The sequence below is a fragment of the Salmo trutta genome, unplaced genomic scaffold (assembly GCF_901001165.1).
Source record: "Salmo trutta unplaced genomic scaffold, fSalTru1.1, whole genome shotgun sequence".
NCBI lineage: Eukaryota > Metazoa > Chordata > Actinopteri > Salmoniformes > Salmonidae > Salmo > Salmo trutta.
Window position 1 is genome coordinate 4,580,360 of NW_021822962.1, and position 21,954 is coordinate 4,602,313.

The window sequence follows — 21,954 nt, forward strand, 5'->3', positions numbered from 1 at the left end:
TTAGCTAGTTAATGACGCTAATGTTTAGCTAGTTAGTGCCACTAACATGTTTAGCTAGTTAGTGCCACTAATGTTTAGCTAGTTAGTGCCACTAATGTTTAGCTAGTTAATGACACTAATGTTTAGCTCGTTAGTGCCACTAATGTTTAGCTAGTTAATGACACTAACATGTCTAGCTAGTTAGTGCCACTAATGTTTAGCTAGTTAGTCCCACTAACATGTTTAGCTAGTTAGTGCCACTAATGTCTAGCTAGTTAGTGCCACTAATGTTTAGCTAGTTAGTCCCACTAATGTTTAGCTAGTTAGTGCCACTAATGTTTAGCTAGTTAGTGACACTAATGTTTAGCTAGTTAGTGCCACTAACATGTTTAGCTAGTTAGTGCCAATAATGTTTAGCTAGTTAGTGCCACTAACATGTTTAGCTAGTTAGTGACACTAACATGTCTAGCTAGTTAATGACACTAACATATTTAGCTAGTTAATGACACTAACATGTTTAGCTAGTTAGTGCCACTAATGTTTAGCTAGTTAGTGACACTAACATGTTTAGCTAGTTAATGACACTAATATTTAGCTAGTTAGTGCCACTAATGTTTAGCTAGTTAGTGGCACTAACATGTTTAGCTAGTTAGTGCCACTAATGTTTAGCTAGTTAGTGACACTAATGTTTAGCTAGTTAGTCCCACTAACATGTTTAGCTAGTTAGTGCCACTAATGTCTAGCTAGTTAGTGCCACTAATGTTTAGCTAGTTAGTGCCACTAATGTTTAGCTAGTTAGTGCCACTAATGTTTAGCTCGTTAGTGGCACTAACATGTTTAGCTAGTTAGTGCCACTAATGTTTAGCTAGTTAGTGCCACTAATGTTTAGCTAGTTAGTGCCACTAATGTTTAGCTAGTTAATGACACTAATGTTTAGCTAGTTAGTACCACTAATGTTTAGCTAGTTAGTGCCACTAACATGTCTAGCTAGTTAGTGCCACTAATGTTTAGCTAGTTAGTCCCACTAACATGTTTAGCTAGTTAGTGCCACTAATGTCTAGCTAGTTAGTGCCACTAATGTTTAGCTAGTTAGTGCCACTAATGTTTAGCTAGTTAGTGCCACTAATGTTTAGCTAGTTTAGCTAGTTAGTGCCACTAACATGTTTTCTGTGTCAGTAGCAAGAAATAATTCCCCCTCCCTATCTCCCTCTGTCTCTCCTTACATAAATAAATACACAACCATCTTTTTCTCAGTCCCATAAACCTTTCTATTCAGATGCAAATCAGCTTGTAAAAACATACTTTGCATTATGTAAAACCAGGACTTCCCTGTACTGTAGGTTTTTCCTTCTCTCTCTCCCTCCTCACCCTCTCTCCCTCCTCACCCCCTCTCTCTCCCTTCTCACCCCCTCTATCTCTTCTTCCTCACCCTCTCTCCCTCCTCACCCCCTCTCTCTCCCTCCTCACCCTCTCTCGCTCCCTCCTCACCCTCTCTCTCCCTCCTCACCCTCTCCCGCTCCCTCCTCACCCTCTCTCGCTCCCTCCTCACCCTCTCTCTCCCTCACCCTCCTCACCCTCTCTTTTTCTCTAACTCTCTCTTTCCTGTTTTCCAAGACTCACCTCACCTGGCAGGCTTTAAATAGTGATGAGATGAGATAGCTGTGTTTAGTGTTCTTTAGTGATGATAGAGAGATTATCTCTGTCAACCTCAACAGTCAGTGGTTGCATCCCAAATGGCACCCTATTCCCTATACAGTGCACTTCTTTTGACCAGCGCCAATAGGGGTCACTATATAAGGATTAGGGTGCCATTCGGGGTGCATAGTAGCTGTGTGAATCTGAACAGAACAGTCAGCTAAGCCTGAGCCTGTTGTCTGGGACTTACCAGCATACTTGGGCATGTTGGACTCATCCATGGACCAGAAACAGTGGTCAAAGGCAAACACCTGTGGGAGGACAAAGAATGATCAACACACACATGGATGTACGCACACACACACACACACACACACACACACACACACACACACACACACACACACACACACACACACACAGTAAGCTCCTGTCTGAGCATGGTGTAGTGTTTCTACCTAAAGAAGGTAGTAGACCACTATAGAGACACACACCTAGAGACACTATGACAGACTTAGTGGACTGTTTCAAGACAACCTACAACACATCAGATGTCTGTTGTCTGTGAGAGAGAGAGAGAGAGAGAGAGGGTGAGGAGGGAGAGAGGGCGAGAAGGGAGAGAGAGGGGGTGAGGAGGGAGAGAGAGAGAGAGAGAGAGAGGAGAGAACGAGAGAGGGGAAAGACAGAGAGAGAGGAGAGAGCGAGAGAGGGGAGAGAGAGAGACAGAGAGCGTGAGAGACAGAGTCAGAGAGGGGAGAGAGAGAGAGAGAGACAGAGTCAGAGAGGGGAGAGAGACAGAGAGCACAAGAGAGAGATAGACAGAGAGAGAGCGAGAGAGAGAGAGAGAGAGAGAGAGAGAGACAGAGAGAGAGACAGAGGGAGGGAGGGAGGGAGGGAGGGAGGGAGGGAGGGAGGGGAAACCCTGATGAATGTTGTTGACTGAGGTAATGCTAGTTGCTGTGACGGGGCCTCAGCAGACCAGGGACTGCATCCCAAATGGCATCCTATTCCCTATGGGCCCTCTGTTCAAAAGTGGTGCAGTGTACAGGGAATAGGGTGCCAGCCCAGATCCACTGTAGGGCAGCTATGCTCCAGGCTCCATGCTGGCCTGCTCTGTTTGGCAGACAGACAGTGGTAGTTGGATGTTGGAGTTAAATGAATTCATAAATCAGGGTCACGGCTCCACAGTAGACATTCCAGCTCCCAGTGACCCGTCTCCACGGCAACCCGGCTGGAGTCATTCCTGGAGGTGCAGGCTGTGTGTATATTACAGACAGAGGGTGAACTGTTTGTGTGTGTGTGTGTGTGTGTGTGTGTGCCTGAGAGAGCCACCTGTGTTTGCTCACCGCTGTAATTGGATGAATGGATGGCATAGAAATTATACTCTCTGGTCTAGACCCTCTCTAGTCTAGACCCTCTCTCTAGTCTAGACCTTCTCTCTAGTCTAGACCCTCTCTCTAGTCTAGACCCTCTCTCTAGTCTAGACCCCTCTCTAGTCTAGACCCTCTCTAGTCTAGACCCTCTCTACTCTAGACCCTCTCTCTAGTCTAGACCTTCTCTCTAGTCTAGACCCTCTCTAGTCTAGACCCTCTCTCTAGTCTAGACCCACTCTCTAGTCTAGACCCTCTCTCTAGTCTAGACCCTCTCTCTAGTCTAGACCTTCTCTCTAGTCTAGACCCTCTCTAGTCTAGACCCTCTCTACTCTAGACCCTCTCTCTAGTCTAGACCTTCTCTCTAGTCTAGACCCTCTCTAGTCTAGACCCTCTCTCTAGTCTAGACCCGCTCTCTAGTCTAGACCCTCTCTCTAGTCTAGACCCTCTAGTCTTGACCCTCTCTAGTCTAGACCCTCTCTAGTCTAGACCCTCTCTAGTCTAGACCCTCTCTCTAGTCTAGACCCCCTCTCTAGTCTAGACCCTCTATAGTCTAGATCCTCTCTAGTCTAGACCCTCTTTCTAGTCTAGACCCTCTGTAGTCTAGACTGTCTCTCTAGTCTAGACCCTCTCTAGTCTAGACCCTCTGTAGTCTAGACCCTCTGTAGTCTAGACCTTCTCTCTAGTCTAGACCCTCTCTAGTCCAGACCCTCTCTAGCCTAGACCCTCTTTCTAGTCTCGACCCTCTAGTCTTGACCCTCTCTAGTCTAGACCCTCTAGTCTATAGATCCTCTCTCTAGTCTAGATCCTCTCTCTAGTCTAGACCCTCTCTAGTCTAGGCCCTCTCTCTAGTCTAGACCATCTCTAGTCTAGACCCTCTCTACTCTAGACCCTCTCTCTAGTCTAGACCCCCTCTCTAGTCTAGACCCTCTCTAGAATCTGACGGACACTGAAGGGGTCTGATAGAGAGAGCTCCTCTATAGTCACGGCTGGGGACGGACACTGAAGGGGTCTGATAGAGAGCTCCTCTATAGTCACGGCTGGGGACGGACACTGAAGGGGTCTGATAGAGAGCTCCTCTATAGTCACGGCTGGGGACGGACACTGAAGGGGTCTGATAGAGAGAGCTCCTCTATAGTCCCGGCTGGGGACGGACACTGAAGGGGTCTGATAGAGAGAGCTCCTCTATAGTCCCGGCTGGGGACGGACACTGAAGGGGTCTGATAGAGAGAGCTCCTCTATAGTCACGGCTGGGGACGGACACTGAAGGGGTCTGATAGAGAGAGCTCCTCTATAGTCACGGCTGGGGACAGACACTGAAGGGGTCTGATAGAGAGCTCCTCTATAGTCACGGCTGGGGACGGACACTGAAGGGGTCTGATAGAGAGAGCTCCTCTATAGTCACGGCTGGGGACGGACACCGAAGGGGTCTGATAGAGAGCTCCTCTATAGTCACGGCTGGGGACGGACACTGAAGGGGTCTGATAGAGAGAGCTCCTCTATAGTCACGGCTGGGGACGGACACTGAAGGGGTCTGATAGAGAGAGCTCCTCTATAGTCACGGCTGGGGACGGACACTGAAGGGGTCTGATAGAGAGAGCTCCTCTATAGTCACGGCTGGGGACGGACACTGAAGGGGTCTGATAGAGAGAGCTCCTCTATAGTCACGGCTGGGGACGGACACTGAAGGGGTCTGATAGAGAGAGCTCCTCTATAGTCACGGCTGGGGACGGACACTGAAGGGGTCTGATAGAGAGAGCTCCTCTATAGTCACGGCTGGGGACAGACACTGAAGGGGTCTGATAGAGAGCTCCTCTATAGTCACGGCTGGGGACGGACACTGAAGGGGTCTGATAGAGAGAGCTCCTCTATAGTCACGGCTGGGGACGGACACCGAAGGGGTCTGATAGAGAGCTCCTCTATAGTCACGGCTGGGGACGGACACCGAAGGGGTCTGATAGAGAGCTCCTCTATAGTCACGGCTGGGGACGGACACTGAAGGGGTCTGATAGAGAGAGCTCCTCTATAGTCACGGCTGGGGACGGACACTGAAGGGGTCTGATAGAGAGAGCTCCTCTATAGTCACGGCTGGGGACGGACACTGAAGGGGTCTGATAGAGAGAGCTCCTCTATAGTCACGGCTGGGGACGGACACTGAAGGGGTCTGATAGAGAGAGCTCCTCTATAGTCACGGCTGGGGACGGACACTGAAGGGGTCTGATAGAGAGCTCCTCTATAGTCACGGCTGGGGACGGACACTGAAGGGGTCTGATAGAGAGAGCTCCTCTATAGTCACGGCTGGGGACGGACACTGAAGAGGTCTGATAGAGAGAGCTCCTCTATAGTCACGGCTGGGGACGGACACTGAAGGGGTCTGATAGAGAGCTCCTCTATAGTCCCGGCTGGGGACGGACACTGAAGGGGTCTGATAGAGAGAGCTCCTCTATAGTCACGGCTGGGGACGGACACTGAAGGGGTCTGATAGAGAGAGCTCCTCTATAGTCACGGCTGGGGACGGACACTGAAGGGGTCTGATAGAGAGAGCTCCTCTATAGTCACGGCTGGGGACGGACACCGAAGGGGTCTGATAGAGAGCTCCTCTATAGTCACGGCTGGGGACGGACACTGAAGGGGTCTGATAGAGAGCTCCTCTATAGTCACGGCTGGGGACGGACACTGAAGGGGTCTGATAGAGAGAGCTCCTCTATAGTCACGGCTGGGGACGGACACTGAAGGGGTCTGATAGAGAGAGCTCCTCTATAGTCACGGCTGGGGACGGACACTGAAGGGGTCTGATAGAGAGCTCCTCTATAGTCACGGCTGGGGACGGACACTGAAGGGGTCTGATAGAGAGAGCTCCTCTATAGTCACGGCTGGGGACGGACACTGAAGGGGTCTGATAGAGAGAGCTCCTCAGGAGACAGCAGAGCAGCAGAGTGGGTTAGGCTGCTGGGGAGTTTAGGAACTAACTACCTTAACACGTCTGAACAACCAGATGGCACCCTATTCCCTATTTAATGCATACTTTTGAGCAGAACACTACGGGCCATGGTCAAAATAGTGCACTCTATTTTTAATTCACCTTTATTTAACCAGGTAGGCAAGTTGAGAACAAGTTCTCATTTACAACTGTGACCTGGCCAAGAATAAAGCAAAGCAGTGTGACACAGACAACAACACAGAGTTACACATGGAGTAAACAATAAACAAGCAAATAACACAATAAACAAGTCAATGACACAGTAGAAAAAAAGAAAGTCTATATATAGTGTGTGTAACGCCCTGGCCATAGAGAGGGGTTTTTTGTTCTTTATTTTGGTTAGGCCAGGGTGTTACATTGGGTGGGCGTTCTATGTTCCTTTTTCTATGTTTTGGTATTTCTTTGTTTTGGGCCGTGTGTGTGGCTGCCAATCAGGCACAGCTGAAGCTCGTTGCTGCTGATTGGGAGTCACACATAAGGAGCATGTTTTTCCTTTGGGTTTTGTGGGTAATTGTTTCTGTTTGAGTATTTGCCTAACAGGACTGTTTGCTGTCGTTTTGTTCATTTTGTAGTGTTCTCTTGTTTGTTTAGAATTAAAATTCTAATGATGAGCACATCCTCTGCTGCACCTTGGTTCCCTCTTACAGACAGCCGTGACAGAATTACCCACCAACAACGGACCAAGCAGCAGAGGAAGGAGCAGTACAAGGAGAGGCACCAGGAGAAAAGCTATCTGGAGTCATGGACTTGGGAGGAAATCCTGGATGGGAAAGGACCATGGGCTCAAGCTGGGGAGTATCGCCGCCCGCAGTGGGAGATCGAGGCGGCGAGAGCTGAGAGGCGCTGGTACGAGGCAAGGGAGCTCAACGGACACGGGAGGCAGCCCCACAATTTTTTTGGGGGGGGGCACACGGGGAGATTGGCAGAGTCAGGTGGTAGACCTAAGCCAACTCCCCGTGCTTACCGGAAGCAGCGTGGTACTGGTAGGACACCGTGTTATGCTGTGGAGCGCACGGTGTCCCCAGTGCGCGTTCAAAGCCCGGTGCGCTACATACCAGCCCCCCGCAAGTGCCATGCGAGTGCAGGCATCGAGCCAGGGCGGATGGTGCCAGCTCAGCGCGTCTGGTCTCCAGTGCGCCTCCTCGGTCCAGGTTATCCTGCGCCGGCGTTGCGCACTGTGTCTCCAGAGCGCTGGGAGGGTCCAGTTCGCCCAATGCCTGCTCTCCGCCTGTGCCGGGCCAAAGTGGGCTTTCAGCCTGGAGTGTGGGTAAAGAGTGTCTGTACCAGAACTCCATGGCTCCCCCACAGCCCGGTTTATCCTGTGCCTCCTCCTCGGACCAGGCCTCCAGTGGGTCTCCCCATCCTGGTCCATCCTGTGCCACCTCCCAGGACCAGGCCTCCAGTGGGTCTCCCCATCCTGGTCCATCCTGTGCCACCTCCCAGGACTAGGCCTCCAGTGGGTCTCCCCATCCTGGTCCATCCTGTGCCACCTCCCAGGACTAGGCCTCCAGTGGGTCTCCCCATCCTGGTCTGTCCTGTGCCACCTCCCAGGACTAGGCCTCCAGTGGGTCTCAACTGTCCTGAACTGCCAGAGTGGCCAGGGACGCCCGCCAGCCCGGTGAGTCCTGTGCCTACGCCTAGGGCCAGGCCTCTGTCATGTCTCCCCAGCCTGGTGAATCCTGGGTCAGTGCCGTCAGAGCAGCCAGGGTCGCCCGCCAGCCGGGCGCAACCATCGCCGCCCGCCAGCCGGGCGCAGCCAGGGTCGCCCGCCAGCCGGGCGCAACCATCGCCGGCCGCCAGCCGGGCGCAACAAGGGTCGGCCGCCAGCCGGGCGCAACAAGGGTCGCCCGCCAGCCGGGCGCAACCATCGCCGGCCGCCAGCCGGGCGCAACAAGGGTCGCCCGCCAGCCGGGCGCAACCAGCGCCGCCCGCCAGCCGGGCGCAGTCAGCGTCGCCCACCAGACCTTCGGCGCGGCCAGGTGCGCCACCTAAGAGGGCGACGTCAAGGGTGGAGCAGAGGCCACGTCCCGCACCTGAGCCGCCGCCGTAAGAAGGCCCACCCGGACCCTCCCCTTCAGAGTCAGGTTTTGCGGCCGGAGTCCGCACCTTTGGGGGGGGGTACTGTAACGCCCTGGCCATAGAGAGGGGTTTTTTGTTCTTTATTTTGGTTAGGCCAGGGTGTTACATTGGGTGGGCGTTCTATGTTCCTTTTTCTATGTTTTGGTATTTCTTTGTTTTGGGCCGTGTGTGTGGCTGCCAATCAGGCACAGCTGAAGCTCGTTGCTGCTGATTGGGAGTCACACATAAGGAGCATGTTTTTCCTTTGGGTTTTGTGGGTAATTGTTTCTGTTTGAGTATTTGCCTAACAGGACTGTTTGCTGTCGTTTTGTTCATTTTGTAGTGTTCTCTTGTTTGTTTAGAATTAAAATTCTAATGATGAGCACATCCTCTGCTGCACCTTGGTTCCCTCTTACAGACAGCCGTGACAGTGTGTGCAAAAGGCATGAGGAGGTAGGCAATAAATAGGCCATAGGAGCGAATAATTACAATTTAGCAGATGTAGTGGAGTGATAAATGAGCATATGATGATGTGCAAGTAGAAATACTGGTGTGCAAAAGAGCAGAAAAGTAAATAAAATAAAAACAGTATGGGGATGAGGTAGGTAGATTGTGTGGGCAATTTACAGAAGGACTTTGTACAGCTGCAGCAATCGGTTAGCAGCTCAGGTAGCTGATGTTTAAAGTTAGAGAGGGAAATAAAAGTCTCCAACTTCAGCGATTTTTGCAATTTGTTCCAGTCACTGGCAGCAGAGAACTGGAAGGAAAGGCGGCCAAAGGAGGTGTTGACTTTGGGGACGACCAGTGAGATTTACCTGCTGGAACGTGTGCTACGGGTGGGTGTTGTTATGGTGACCAGTGAACTGAGATAAGGCGGAGCTTTACCTAGCAGGGTCTTGTAGATGACCTGGAGCCAGTGGGTCTGGCGACGAATATGTAGCGAGGGCCAGCCGACTAGAGCATACAGGTCGCAGTGGTGGTGGTATAAGGGGATTTGGTAACAAAACGGATGGCACTGTGATAGACTGCATCCAGTTTGCTGAGTAGACTATTGGAAGCTATTTTGTAGATGACATCGCCGAAAGTCGAGGATCGGTAGGATATTCAGTTTTACGAGGGTAAGTTTGGCGGCGTGAGTGAAGGAGGCTTTGTTGCGAAATAGAAATCCAATTCTAGATTTGATTTTGGATTGGAGATGTTTAATATGAGTCTGGAAGGAGAGCTTACAATCTAACCAGACACCCAGGTATTTATAGTTGTCCACAAATTCTAGGTCGGAACCGTCCAGAGAAGTGATGCTAGTTGGGCGGGCGGGTGGGCGCGGGCAGCGAACGGTTTAAGAGCATGCATTTGGTTTTACTAGCATTTAACAGCAGTTGGAGGCCACGGAAGGAGAGTTGTATGGCATTGAAACTCGTTTGGAGGTTTGTTAGCACAGTGTCCAAGGAAGGGCCAGAAGTATACAGAATGGTGTCTGCGTAGAGGTGGATCTAGGGAATAGGGTGCCATTTGGGACTCTGTCCAGGGCTTAGACACCTGCTCTATGAATTCATATGGGTTAGACCTGCTCTATGAACTCATATGGGTTAGACCCTGTAGCTCAGTTGGTAGAGCATGGTGTTTGCAACACCAGGGTTGTGGGTTCGATTCCCACGGGGGGCCAGCACAGAAAAAAATAAAAATGTATGAAATTGTATGAAATGTATGCATTCACTACTGTAAGTCGCTCTGGATAAGAGCGTCTGCTAAATGACTAAAATGTAAATGTAAATGTCTATGAAGTCCTATGGGTTAGACCTGCTCTATGAAGTCATATGGGTTAGACACCTGCTCTATGAAGTCCTATGGGTTAGACCTGCTCTGTGAAGTCCTATGGGTTAGACCTGCTCTATGAACTCATATGGGTTAGACCTGCTCTATGAAGTCCTATGGGTTAGACCTGCTCTATGAACTCATATGGGTTAGACCTGCTCTATGAAGTCCTATGGGTTAGACCTGCTCTATGAAGTCATATGGGTTAGACCTGCTCTATGAAGTCCTATGGGTTAGACCTGCTCTATGAAGTCGTATGGGTTAGACCTGCTCTATGACGTCGTATGGGTTAGACCTGCTCTATGAAGTCATATGGGTTAGACCTGCTCTATGAAGTCATATGGGTTAGACCAAACAACCAAATGATTTCTGATTACACAATAACTGACCACTCCATCCATTAACAATGATTCAATCAAAGTAATTCAGTGCTAAAATCATTGATTTGATTGTTTACTGGCATTTAGACAAGTTTAAAAAGTCTGAGATTTGAACACAGAGCAGCATACACCATACAACATCATCATACATCACACACCATCATACATCACACAACATTCAACATCATACACCATCATACAACATCAGACATCATACACCATCACACACCATTCATCATACATCATACACCATCATACAACAACATACATCACACAACATACACCATCATACATCACACAACATACACCATCATACATCATTCATCATACACCATCATACACCATCATACATCATACACCATTCATCATACATCATACAACATCATACACCATCATACAACATCATGCATCATACACCATCATACACCATTCATCACACAACATTCAACATCATACACCATCATACATCATACACCATCATACACCATCATACACAATTCATCACACAACATTCAACATCATACACCATCATACATCACACAACATACACCATCATACATCACACAACATACACAGTCATACACCATCATTCAACATCATACACCATCATACAACATCGTACATCATACACCATCATACAACATCATACATCATACACCATCATACACCATTCATCACACAACATTCATCATACAACATCATATATCATACACCATTCATCATACAACAGCATACATCATACACCATCATACATTACACAACATACAACAACATTCAACATCATACATCATACACAATTCATCATACATCATACAACAGCATACATCATACACCATCATACATCATCATACATCATACACCATTAATCATACATCATACAACATCATACAACATACATCATCATACAACATGCATCATACACCATTCATCATACAACATCATACAACATACAACATCATACAACATGCATCCCACACCATTCATCATACATCATACAACATCATACAACATGCATCATACACCATTCATCATACACCATCATACAACATGCATCATACACCATTCATCATACATCATACAACATCATACACCATCATACAACATCATACAACATACAACAACATTCAACATCATACATCATACACCATTCATCATACACCATCATACATCATACAAGATCATACAACATACACCATCATACATCATACACCATTATACAACATACATCATACACCATTAATCATACATCATACACCATCATACAACATACATCATACAACATCATACAACATACATCATACAACATACATCATACAACATCATACAACATGTATCATACACCATTCATCATACATCATATAACATCATACAACATACAACATACAACATACAACATCACACAACATACAACATCATACATGCATCATACAACATCATACAACATACAACATCACACAACATCATACAACATACAACATCATACAACATGCATCATACACCATTCATCATACAACATACATCATGCACCATACAACATGCATCCCACACCATTCATCATACATCATACAACATTATACAACATGCATCATACACCATTCATCATACACCATCATACAACATGCATCATACACCATTCATCATACATCATACAACATCATACACCATCATACAACATCATACATCATACAACATACAACAACATTCAACATCATACATCATACACCATTCATCATACACCATCATACATCATACAAGATCATACAACATACACCATCATACATCATACACCATCATACAACATCATACAACATACAACAACATTCAACATCATACATCATACACCATTCATCATACACCATCATACATCATACAAGATCATACAACATACACCATCATACATCATACACCATTATACAACATACATCATACACCATTAATCATACATCATACACCATCATACAACATACATCATACAACATCATACAACATACATCATACAACATCATACAACATGTATCATACACCATTCATCATACATCATACAACATACAACATCACACAACATACAACATCATACAACATACAACATCACACAACATACAACATCATACATGCATCATACAACATCATACAACATACAACATCACACAACATCATACAACATACAACATCATACAACATGCATCATACACCATTCATCATACAACATACATCATGCACCATACAACATGCATCCCACACCATTCATCATACATCATACAACATTATACAACATGCATCATACACCATTCATCATACACCATCATACAACATGCATCATACACCATTCATCATACATCATACAACATCATACACCATCATACAACATCATACATCATACAACATACAACAACATTCAACATCATACATCATACACCATTCATCATACACCATCATACATCATACAAGATCATACAACATACACCATCATACATCATACACCATCATACATCATACAACATACATCATACACCATTAATCATACATCATACACCATCATACAACATACATCATACAACATCATACAACATACATCATACAACATCATACAACATGTATCATACACCATTCATCATACATCATATAACATCATACAACATACAACATCACACAACATACAACATCATACAACATCACACAACATACAACATCATACAACATCACACAACATACAACATCATACAACATCATACATGCATCATACACCATTCATCATACAACATCATACAACATACAACATCACACAACATCATACAACATACAACATCATACAACATCATACAACATGCATCATACACCATTCATCATACAACATCATACACCATTCATCATACACCATTCATCTTACATCATACAACATCATACAACATACATCATTCAACATCATACAACATCATACAACATACATCATACACCATTCATCATACAACATACATCATACACCATACATCATATAACATCATACAACATACAACAACATACAACATCATACAACATGCATCATACACCATTCATCATACATCATACAACATGTATCATACACCATTCATCATACATCATACAACATCATACAACATACATCATTCAACATCATACAACATACACCATTCATCATACAACATCATACAACATGCATCATACACCATTCATCATACATCATACAACATACAACATCATACATCATACAACATCATACAACATACAACATCATACACCATTCATCATACAACATACAACATCATACAACATACATCATACACCATTCATCATACAACATCATACAACATGCATCATACACCATTCATCATACATCATACAACATCATACATCATACAACATCATACAACATACAACATCATACACCATTCATCATACAACATACAACATCATACAACATACATCATACACCATTCATCATACATCATACAACATCATACAACATCATACAACATGCATCATACACCATTCATCATACATCATACTACATCATACAACATCATACATCATACAACATCATACAACATCATACAACATTCATCATACAACAGGTTGGACTGTGAGTACTGAGTGTGACCTCTATTTATCCCCAGCAGACAGACAGACAGACAGACAGACAGACAGACAGACAGACAGACAGACAGACAGAGTTTGAGGGGAAACTAATTTGAAGTTGTATTCAGGACTTAGCAGACCAGGCAGTGATTTCTGCTAGAGTGCCTGGCTAAAGCTCAGAGGACAGATATGAATCAGCACGGCGAGACACGGGCCCACGACTGAACCCAAAACCCATCCCAGAATGTGTTCAACTCTGCTCCTGAACGCCTTTCAACTGGTCCCCATCCACCAGAGAGAGTGTGGGGACGGGGGAAGGGAGGTGGTGAGGGGGAGTTGCACTCCAACAATGCAGCTTTGAATACACACACACACACACACACACACACACACACACACACACACACACACACACACACACACACACACACACACACACACACACTGGGCCAGTGTTCCTGCTCATTCCTCCCTCTCATTGTGGATCTCTTTGTGGATGTTCACCAGATTGTAGAGAGCTGAAACGTTCACCCAGACGTCTATCTGGCTCCCCGCCGCTGACCAACCAAACCCCTGACAACCCAGTCATCACACACACTAGGGCTGGACGATACAGCAAATTCATTACAATGTATGTTCTTGTGCAATATTTCAAATGCCTGTATATTTATTTATCTTTATGAGCGTTTATGTCCACTTGTTCTCATGTTGTCTTTTTGGTCTCGTCTCCTCCGCTCCTTCTGTGCTGTGCACCTTCCCATTTACACCAGAGATCTGTATATAATGGCGATGGGAGTCGTTGTCCCAAAGGCGGGAAGGCAGGCGACAATTTTAGGTTAAAAATAAACCCATTGAAATGCATATGGGTTTATTTTGGACAAATTTTAGCGAGAGTAAAACCTCTCGTTTCGCATATTCCTCTTTGTTTACACACCTGTCATCCTGCACCTTGGACAGATTATCTACATGTCATACTGTACCTTAGACAGATTAACTACATGTCATACTGTACTTTAGACAGATTAACTACATGTCATCCTGCACCTTGGACAGATTATCTACATGTCATACTGTACCTTAGACAGATTAACTACATGTCATACTGTACCTTAGACAGATTAACTACATGTCATACTGTACCTTGGACAGATTAACTACATGTCATACTGTACCTTGGACAGATTAACAACATGTCATACTGTACCTTAGACAGATTAACTACATGTCATACTGTACCTTGGACAGATTAACTACATGTCATACTGTACCTTAGACAGATTAACTACATGTCATACTGTACCTTAGACAGATTAACTACATGTCATACTGTACCTTAGACAGATTAACTACATGTCATACTGTACCTTAGACAGATTAACTACATGTCATACTGTACCTTAGACAGATTAACTACATGTCATACTGTACCTTAGACAGATTAACTACATGTCATACTGTACCGTAGACAGATTAACTACATGTCATACTGTACCTTAGACGGATTAACTACATGTCATACTGTACCTTGGACAGATTAACTACATGTCATACTGTACCTTAGACAGATTAACTACATGTCATACTGTACCTTGGACAGATTAACTACATGTCATACTGTACCTTAGACAGATTAACTACATGTCATACTGTACCTTAGACAGATTAACTACATGTCATACTGTACTTTAGACAGATTAACTACATGTCATACTGTACCTTAGACAGATTAACTACATGTCATACTGTACCTTGGGTTGTTTCCTGGAGGTAGAGAGGCAGATGGAACCATGATGAACAGATTCAGGATGGGAGGACGGAGGAGAGAGAGAAAACCCAGGGGTCCATCAACAACACCATCATAGAGAGAGAGAGGGGGGGAGACAGAGGGGAGAGAGTGAGAGTGAGAGAGAGAGAAACGGGGGAGAGATAGAGAAAGAGAGAGGTACCATGGTTAGCATTAAAACAATTGAACAGACTTAAATGTTACCTCTAACTATGTTACCTCTATCTATGTTACCTCTCTCTAACTATGTTACCTCTATCTATGTTACCTCTATCTATGTTACCTCTCTCTATCTATGTTACCTCTCTCTATCTATGTTACCTCTCTCTATCTATGTTACCTCTCTCTATCTATGTTACCTCTCTCTAACTATGTTACCTCTCTCTATCTATGTTACCTCTATCTATGTTACCTCTCTCTATCTATGTTACCTCTCTCTAACTATGTTACCTCTCTCTATCTATGTTACCTCTATCTATGTTATCTCTCTCTATCTATGTTACCTCTCTCTCTATCTATGTTATCTCTCTCTATCTATGTTACCTCTATCTATGTTACCTCTCTCTAACTATGTTACCTCTCTCTCTATCTATGTTACCTCTATCTATCTATGTTACCTCTCTCTATCTATGTTACCTCTCTCTAACTATGTTACCTCTCTCTATCTATGTTACCTCTCTCTATGTTACCTCTCTCTCTTATGTTATCTCTCTCTAACTATGTTACCTCTCTCTATCTATGTTACCTCTCTCTATCTATGTAACCTCTATCTATGTTACCTCTATCTATCTATGTTACCTCTCTTTCTTATGTTATCTCTCTCTAACTATGTTATCTCTCTCTATCTATGTTACCTCGCTCTATCTATGTTACCTCTCTCTATCTATGTAACCTCTATCTATGTTACCTCTATCTATCTATGTTACCTCTCTCTCTTATGTTATCTCTCTCTAACTATGTTATCTCTCTCTATCTATGTTACCTCTCTCTATCTATGTAACCTCTATCTATGTTACCTCTCTCTATCTATGTTACCTCTCTCTATCTATGTTACCTCTATCTATGTTACCTCTCTCTATCTATGTTAGAGGTAGATATGTATAGGGGTAAGGTGACTATATACAGGGTCAGTTCAGTACCATATTAACAATGTACAGGGATACTGGAGTGATAGAGGTAGATATGTATAGGGGTAAGGTGACTATATACAGGGTCAGTACCATATTAACAATGTGCAGGGATACTGGAGTGATAGAGGTAGATATGTATAGGGGTAAGGTGACTATATACAGGGTCAGTACCATATTAACAATGTACAGGGATACTGGAGTGATAGAGGTAGATATGTATAGGGGTAAGGTGACTATATACAGGGTCAGTTCAGTACCATATTAACAATGTGCAGGGATACTGGAGTGATGGAGGTAGATATGTACAGGGGTAAGGTGACTATATACAGGGTCAGTACCATATTAACAATGTGCAGGGATACTGGAGTGATAGAGGTAGATATGTATAGGGGTAAGGTGACTATATACAGGGTCAGTACCATATTAACAATGTACAGGGATACTGGAGTGATAGAGGTAGATATGTATAGGGGTAAGGTGACTATATACAGGGTCAGTTCAGTACCATATTAACAATGTACAGGGATACTGGAGTGATGGAGGTAGATATGTATAGGGGTAAGGTGACTATATACAGGGTCAGTACCATATTAACAATGTACAGGGATACTGGAGTGATGGAGGTAGATATGTATAGGGGTAAGGTGACTATATACAGGGTCAGTTCAGTACCATATTAACAATGTATAAGGAATACTGGAGTGATAGAGGTAGATATGTATAGGGGTAAGGTGACTATATACAGGGTCAGTTCAGTACCATATTAACAATGTACAGGGATACTGGAGTGATAGAGGTAGATATGTATAGGGGTAAGGTGACTATATACAGGGTCAGTTCAGTACCATATTAACAATGTGCAGGGATACTGGAGTGATAGAGGTAGATATGTATAGGGGTAAGGTGACTATATACAGGGTCAGTACCATATTAACAATGTACAGGGATACTGGAGTGATGGAGGTAGATATGTATAGGGGTAAGGTGACTATATACAGGGTCAGTTCAGTACCATATTAACAATGTGCAGGGATACTGGAGTGATAGAGGTAGATATGTACAGGGGTAAGGTGACTATATACAGGGTCAGTACCATATTAACAATGTGCAGGGATACTGGAGTGATGGAGGTAGATATGTATAGGGGTAAGGTGACTATATACAGGGTCAGTACCATATTAACAATGTACAGGGATACTGGAGTGATAGAGGTAGATATGTATAGGGGTAAGGTGACTATATACAGGGTCAGTACCATATTAACAATGTACAGGGATACTGGAGTGATGGAGGTAGATATGTATAGGGGTAAGGTGACTATATACAGGGTCAGTTCAGTACCATATTAACAATGTGCAGGGATACTGGAGTGATAAAGGTAGATATGTGTAGGGGTAAGGTGACTATATACAGGGTCAGTTCAGTACCATATTAACAATGTGCAGGGATACTGGAGTGATAGAGGTAGATATGTATAGGGGTAAGGTGACTATATACAGGGTCAGTACCATATTAACAATGTACAGGGATACTGGAGTGATAGAGGTAGATATGTATAGGGGTAAGGTGACTATATACAGGGTCAGTACCATATTAACAATGTACAGGGATACTGGAGTGATAGAGGTAGATATGTATAGGGGTAAGGTGACTATATACAGGGTCAGTTCAGTACCATATTAACAATGTGCAGGGATACTGGAGTGATAAAGGTAGATATGTGTAGGGGTAAGGTGACTATATACAGGGTCAGTTCAGTACCATATTAACAATGTGCAGGGATACTGGAGTGATAGAGGTAGATATGTATAGGGGTAAGGTGACTATATACAGGGTCAGTACCATATTAACAATGTACAGGGATACTGGAGTGATAGAGGTAGATATGTATAGGGGTAAGGTGACTATATACAGGGTCAGTACCATATTAACAATGTACAGGGATACTGGAGTGATAGAGGTAGATATGTATAGGGGTAAGGTGACTATATACAGGGTCAGTTCAGTACCATATTAACAATGTGCAGGGATACTGGAGTGATAGAGGTAGATATGTATAGGGGTAAGGTGACTGTATACAGGGTCAGTACCATATTAACAATGTACAGGGATACTGGAGTGATGGAGGTAGATATGTATAGGGGTAAGGTGACTATATACAGGGTCAGTTCAGTACCATATTAACAATGTACAGGGATACTGGAGTGATGGATGTAGATATGTATAGGGGTAAGGTGACTATATACAGGGTCAGTTCAGTACCATATTAACAATGTACAGGGATACTGGAGTGATAGAGGTAGATATGTATAGGGGTAAGGTGACTATATACAGGGTCAGTTCAGTACCATATTAACAATGTACAGGGATACTGGAGTGATGGAGGTAGATATGTATAGGGGTAAGGTGACTATATACAGGGTCAGTTCAGTACCATATTAACAATGTACAGGGATACTGGAGTGATAGAGGTAGATATGTATAGGGGTAAGGTGACTATATACAGGGTCAGTTCAGTACCATATTAACAATGTACAGGGATACTGGAGTGATGGAGGTAGATATGTATAGGGGTAAGGTGACTATATACAGGGTCAGTTCAGTACCATATTAACAATGTGCAGGGATACTGGAGTGATAGAGGTAGATATGTATAGGGGTAAGGTGACTATATACAGGGTCAGTTCAGTACCATATTAACAATGTGCAGGGATACTGGAGTGATAGAGGTAGATATGTATAGGGGTAAGGTGACTATATACAGGGTCAGTTCAGTACCATATTAACAATGTGCAGGGATACTGGAGTGATAGAGGTAGATATGTATAGGGGTAAGGTGACTATATACAGGGTCAGTTCAGTACCATATTAACAATGTACAGGGATACTGGAGTGATAGAGGTAGATATGTATAGGGGTAAGGTGACTATATACAGGGTCAGTACCATATTAACAATGTGCAGGGATACTGGAGTGATAGAGGTAGATATGTATAGGGGTAAGGTGACTATATACAGGGTCAGTTCAGTACCATATTAACAATGTACAGGGATACTGGAGTGATAGAGGTAGATATGTATAGGGGTAAGGTGACTATATACAGGGTCAGTTCAGTACCATATTAACAATGTACAGGGATACTGGAGTGATAGAGGTAGATATGTATAGGGGTAAGGTGACTATATACAGGGTCAGTTCAGTACCATATTAACAATGTACAGGGATACTGGAGTGATGGAGGTAGATATGTATAGGGGTAAGGTGACTATATACAGGGTCAGTTCAGTACCATATTAACAATGTACAGGGATACTGGAGTGATAGAGGTAGATATGTATAGGGGTAAGGTGACTATATACAGGGTCAGTACCATATTAACAATGTACAGGGATACTGGAGTGATGGAGGTAGATATGTATAGGGGTAAGGTGACTATATACAGGGTCAGTACCATATTAACAATGTGCAGGGATACTGGAGTGATAGAGGTAGATATGTATAGGGGTAAGGTGACTATATACAGGGTCAGTTCAGTACCATATTAACAATGTGCAGGGATACTGGAGTGATAGAGGTAGATATGTATAGGGGTAAGGTGACTATATACAGGGTCAGTTCAGTACCATATTAACAATGTGCAGGGATACTGGAGTGATGGAGGTAGATATGTATAGGGGTAAGGTGACTATATACAGGGTCAGTACCATATTAACAATGTGCAGGGATACTGGAGTGATGGAGGTAGATATGTATAGGGGTAAGGTGACTATATACAGGGTCAGTTCAGTACCATATTAACAATGTGCAGGGATACTGGAGTGATGGAGGTAGATATGTATAGGGGTAAGGTGACTATATACAGGGTCAGTTCAGTACCATATTAACAATGTGCAGGGATACTGGAGTGATGGAGGTAGATATGTATAGGGGTAAGGTGACTATATACAGGGTCAGTTCAGTACCATATTAACAATGTACAGGGATACTGGAGTGATGGAGGTAGATATGTATAGGGGTAAGGTGACTATATACAGGGTCAGTTCAGTACCATATTAACAATATGCAGGGATACTGGAGTGATAGAGGTAGATATGTATAGGGGTAAGGTGACTATATAAAGGGTCAGTACCATATTAACAATGTACAGGGATACTGGAGTGATAGAGGTAGATATGTATAGGGGTAAGGTGACTATATACAGGGTCAGTACCATATTAACAATGTGCAGGGATACTGGAGTGATAGAGGTAGATATGTATAGGGGTAAGGTGACTATATACAGGGTCAGTTCAGTACCATATTAACAATGTACAGGGATACTGGAGTGATGGAGGTAGATATGTATAGGGGTAAGGTGACTATATACAGGGTCAGTACCATATTAACAATGTACAGGGATACTGGAGTGATGGAGGTAGATATGTATAGGGGTAAGGTGACTATATACAGGGTCAGTTCAGTACCATATTAACAATGTACAGGGATACTGGAGTGATAGAGGTAGATATGTATAGGGGTAAGGTGACTATATACAGGGTCAGTTCAGTACCATATTAACAATGTACAGGGATACTGGAGTGATAGAGGTAGATATGTATAGGGGTAAGGTGACTATATACAGGGTCAGTACCATATTAACAATGTGCAGGGATACTGGAGTGATAGAGGTAGATATGTATAGGGGTAAGGTGACTATATACAGGGTCAGTACCATATTAACAATGTACAGGGATACTGGAGTGATGGAGGTAGATATGTATAGGGGTAAGGTGACTATATACAGGGTCAGTACCATATTAACAATGTACAGGGATACTGGAGTGATGGAGGTAGATATGTATAGGGGTAAGGTGACTATATACAGGGTCAGTTCAGTACCATATTAACAATGTACAGGGATACTGGAGTGATGGATGTAGATATGTATAGGGGTAAGGTGACTATATACAGGGTCAGTTCAGTACCATATTAACAATGTACAGGGATACTGGAGTGATAGAGGTAGATATGTATAGGGGTAAGGTGACTATATACAGGGTCAGTTCAGTACCATATTAACAATGTGCAGGGATACTGGAGTGATGGAGGTAGATATGTATAGGGGTAAGGTGACTATATACAGGGTCAGTTCAGTACCATATTAACAATGTGCAGGGATACTGGAGTGATGGAGGTAGATATGTATAGGGGTAAGGTGACTATATACAGGGTCAGTACCATATTAACAATGTACAGG

General features: G+C 44.0%; 1 protein-coding gene across 1 annotated transcript in view; it reads right to left on the reverse strand.

Moving 5' to 3' along the window:
* The window catches only part of kif13a (kinesin family member 13A), a 193,686-nt gene that overhangs the window by 113,800 nt on the left and 57,932 nt on the right, over positions 1 to 21,954 (reverse strand). The window contains exons 3-4 of the mRNA XM_029746847.1: positions 15,554 to 15,566; positions 1,865 to 1,925 (exon numbers count right to left, since the gene is read on the reverse strand). Of these exons, the coding sequence (XP_029602707.1) occupies positions 1,865 to 1,925; positions 15,554 to 15,566 (74 nt within the window). The remainder of the gene's footprint in view (positions 1 to 1,864; positions 1,926 to 15,553; positions 15,567 to 21,954) is intronic.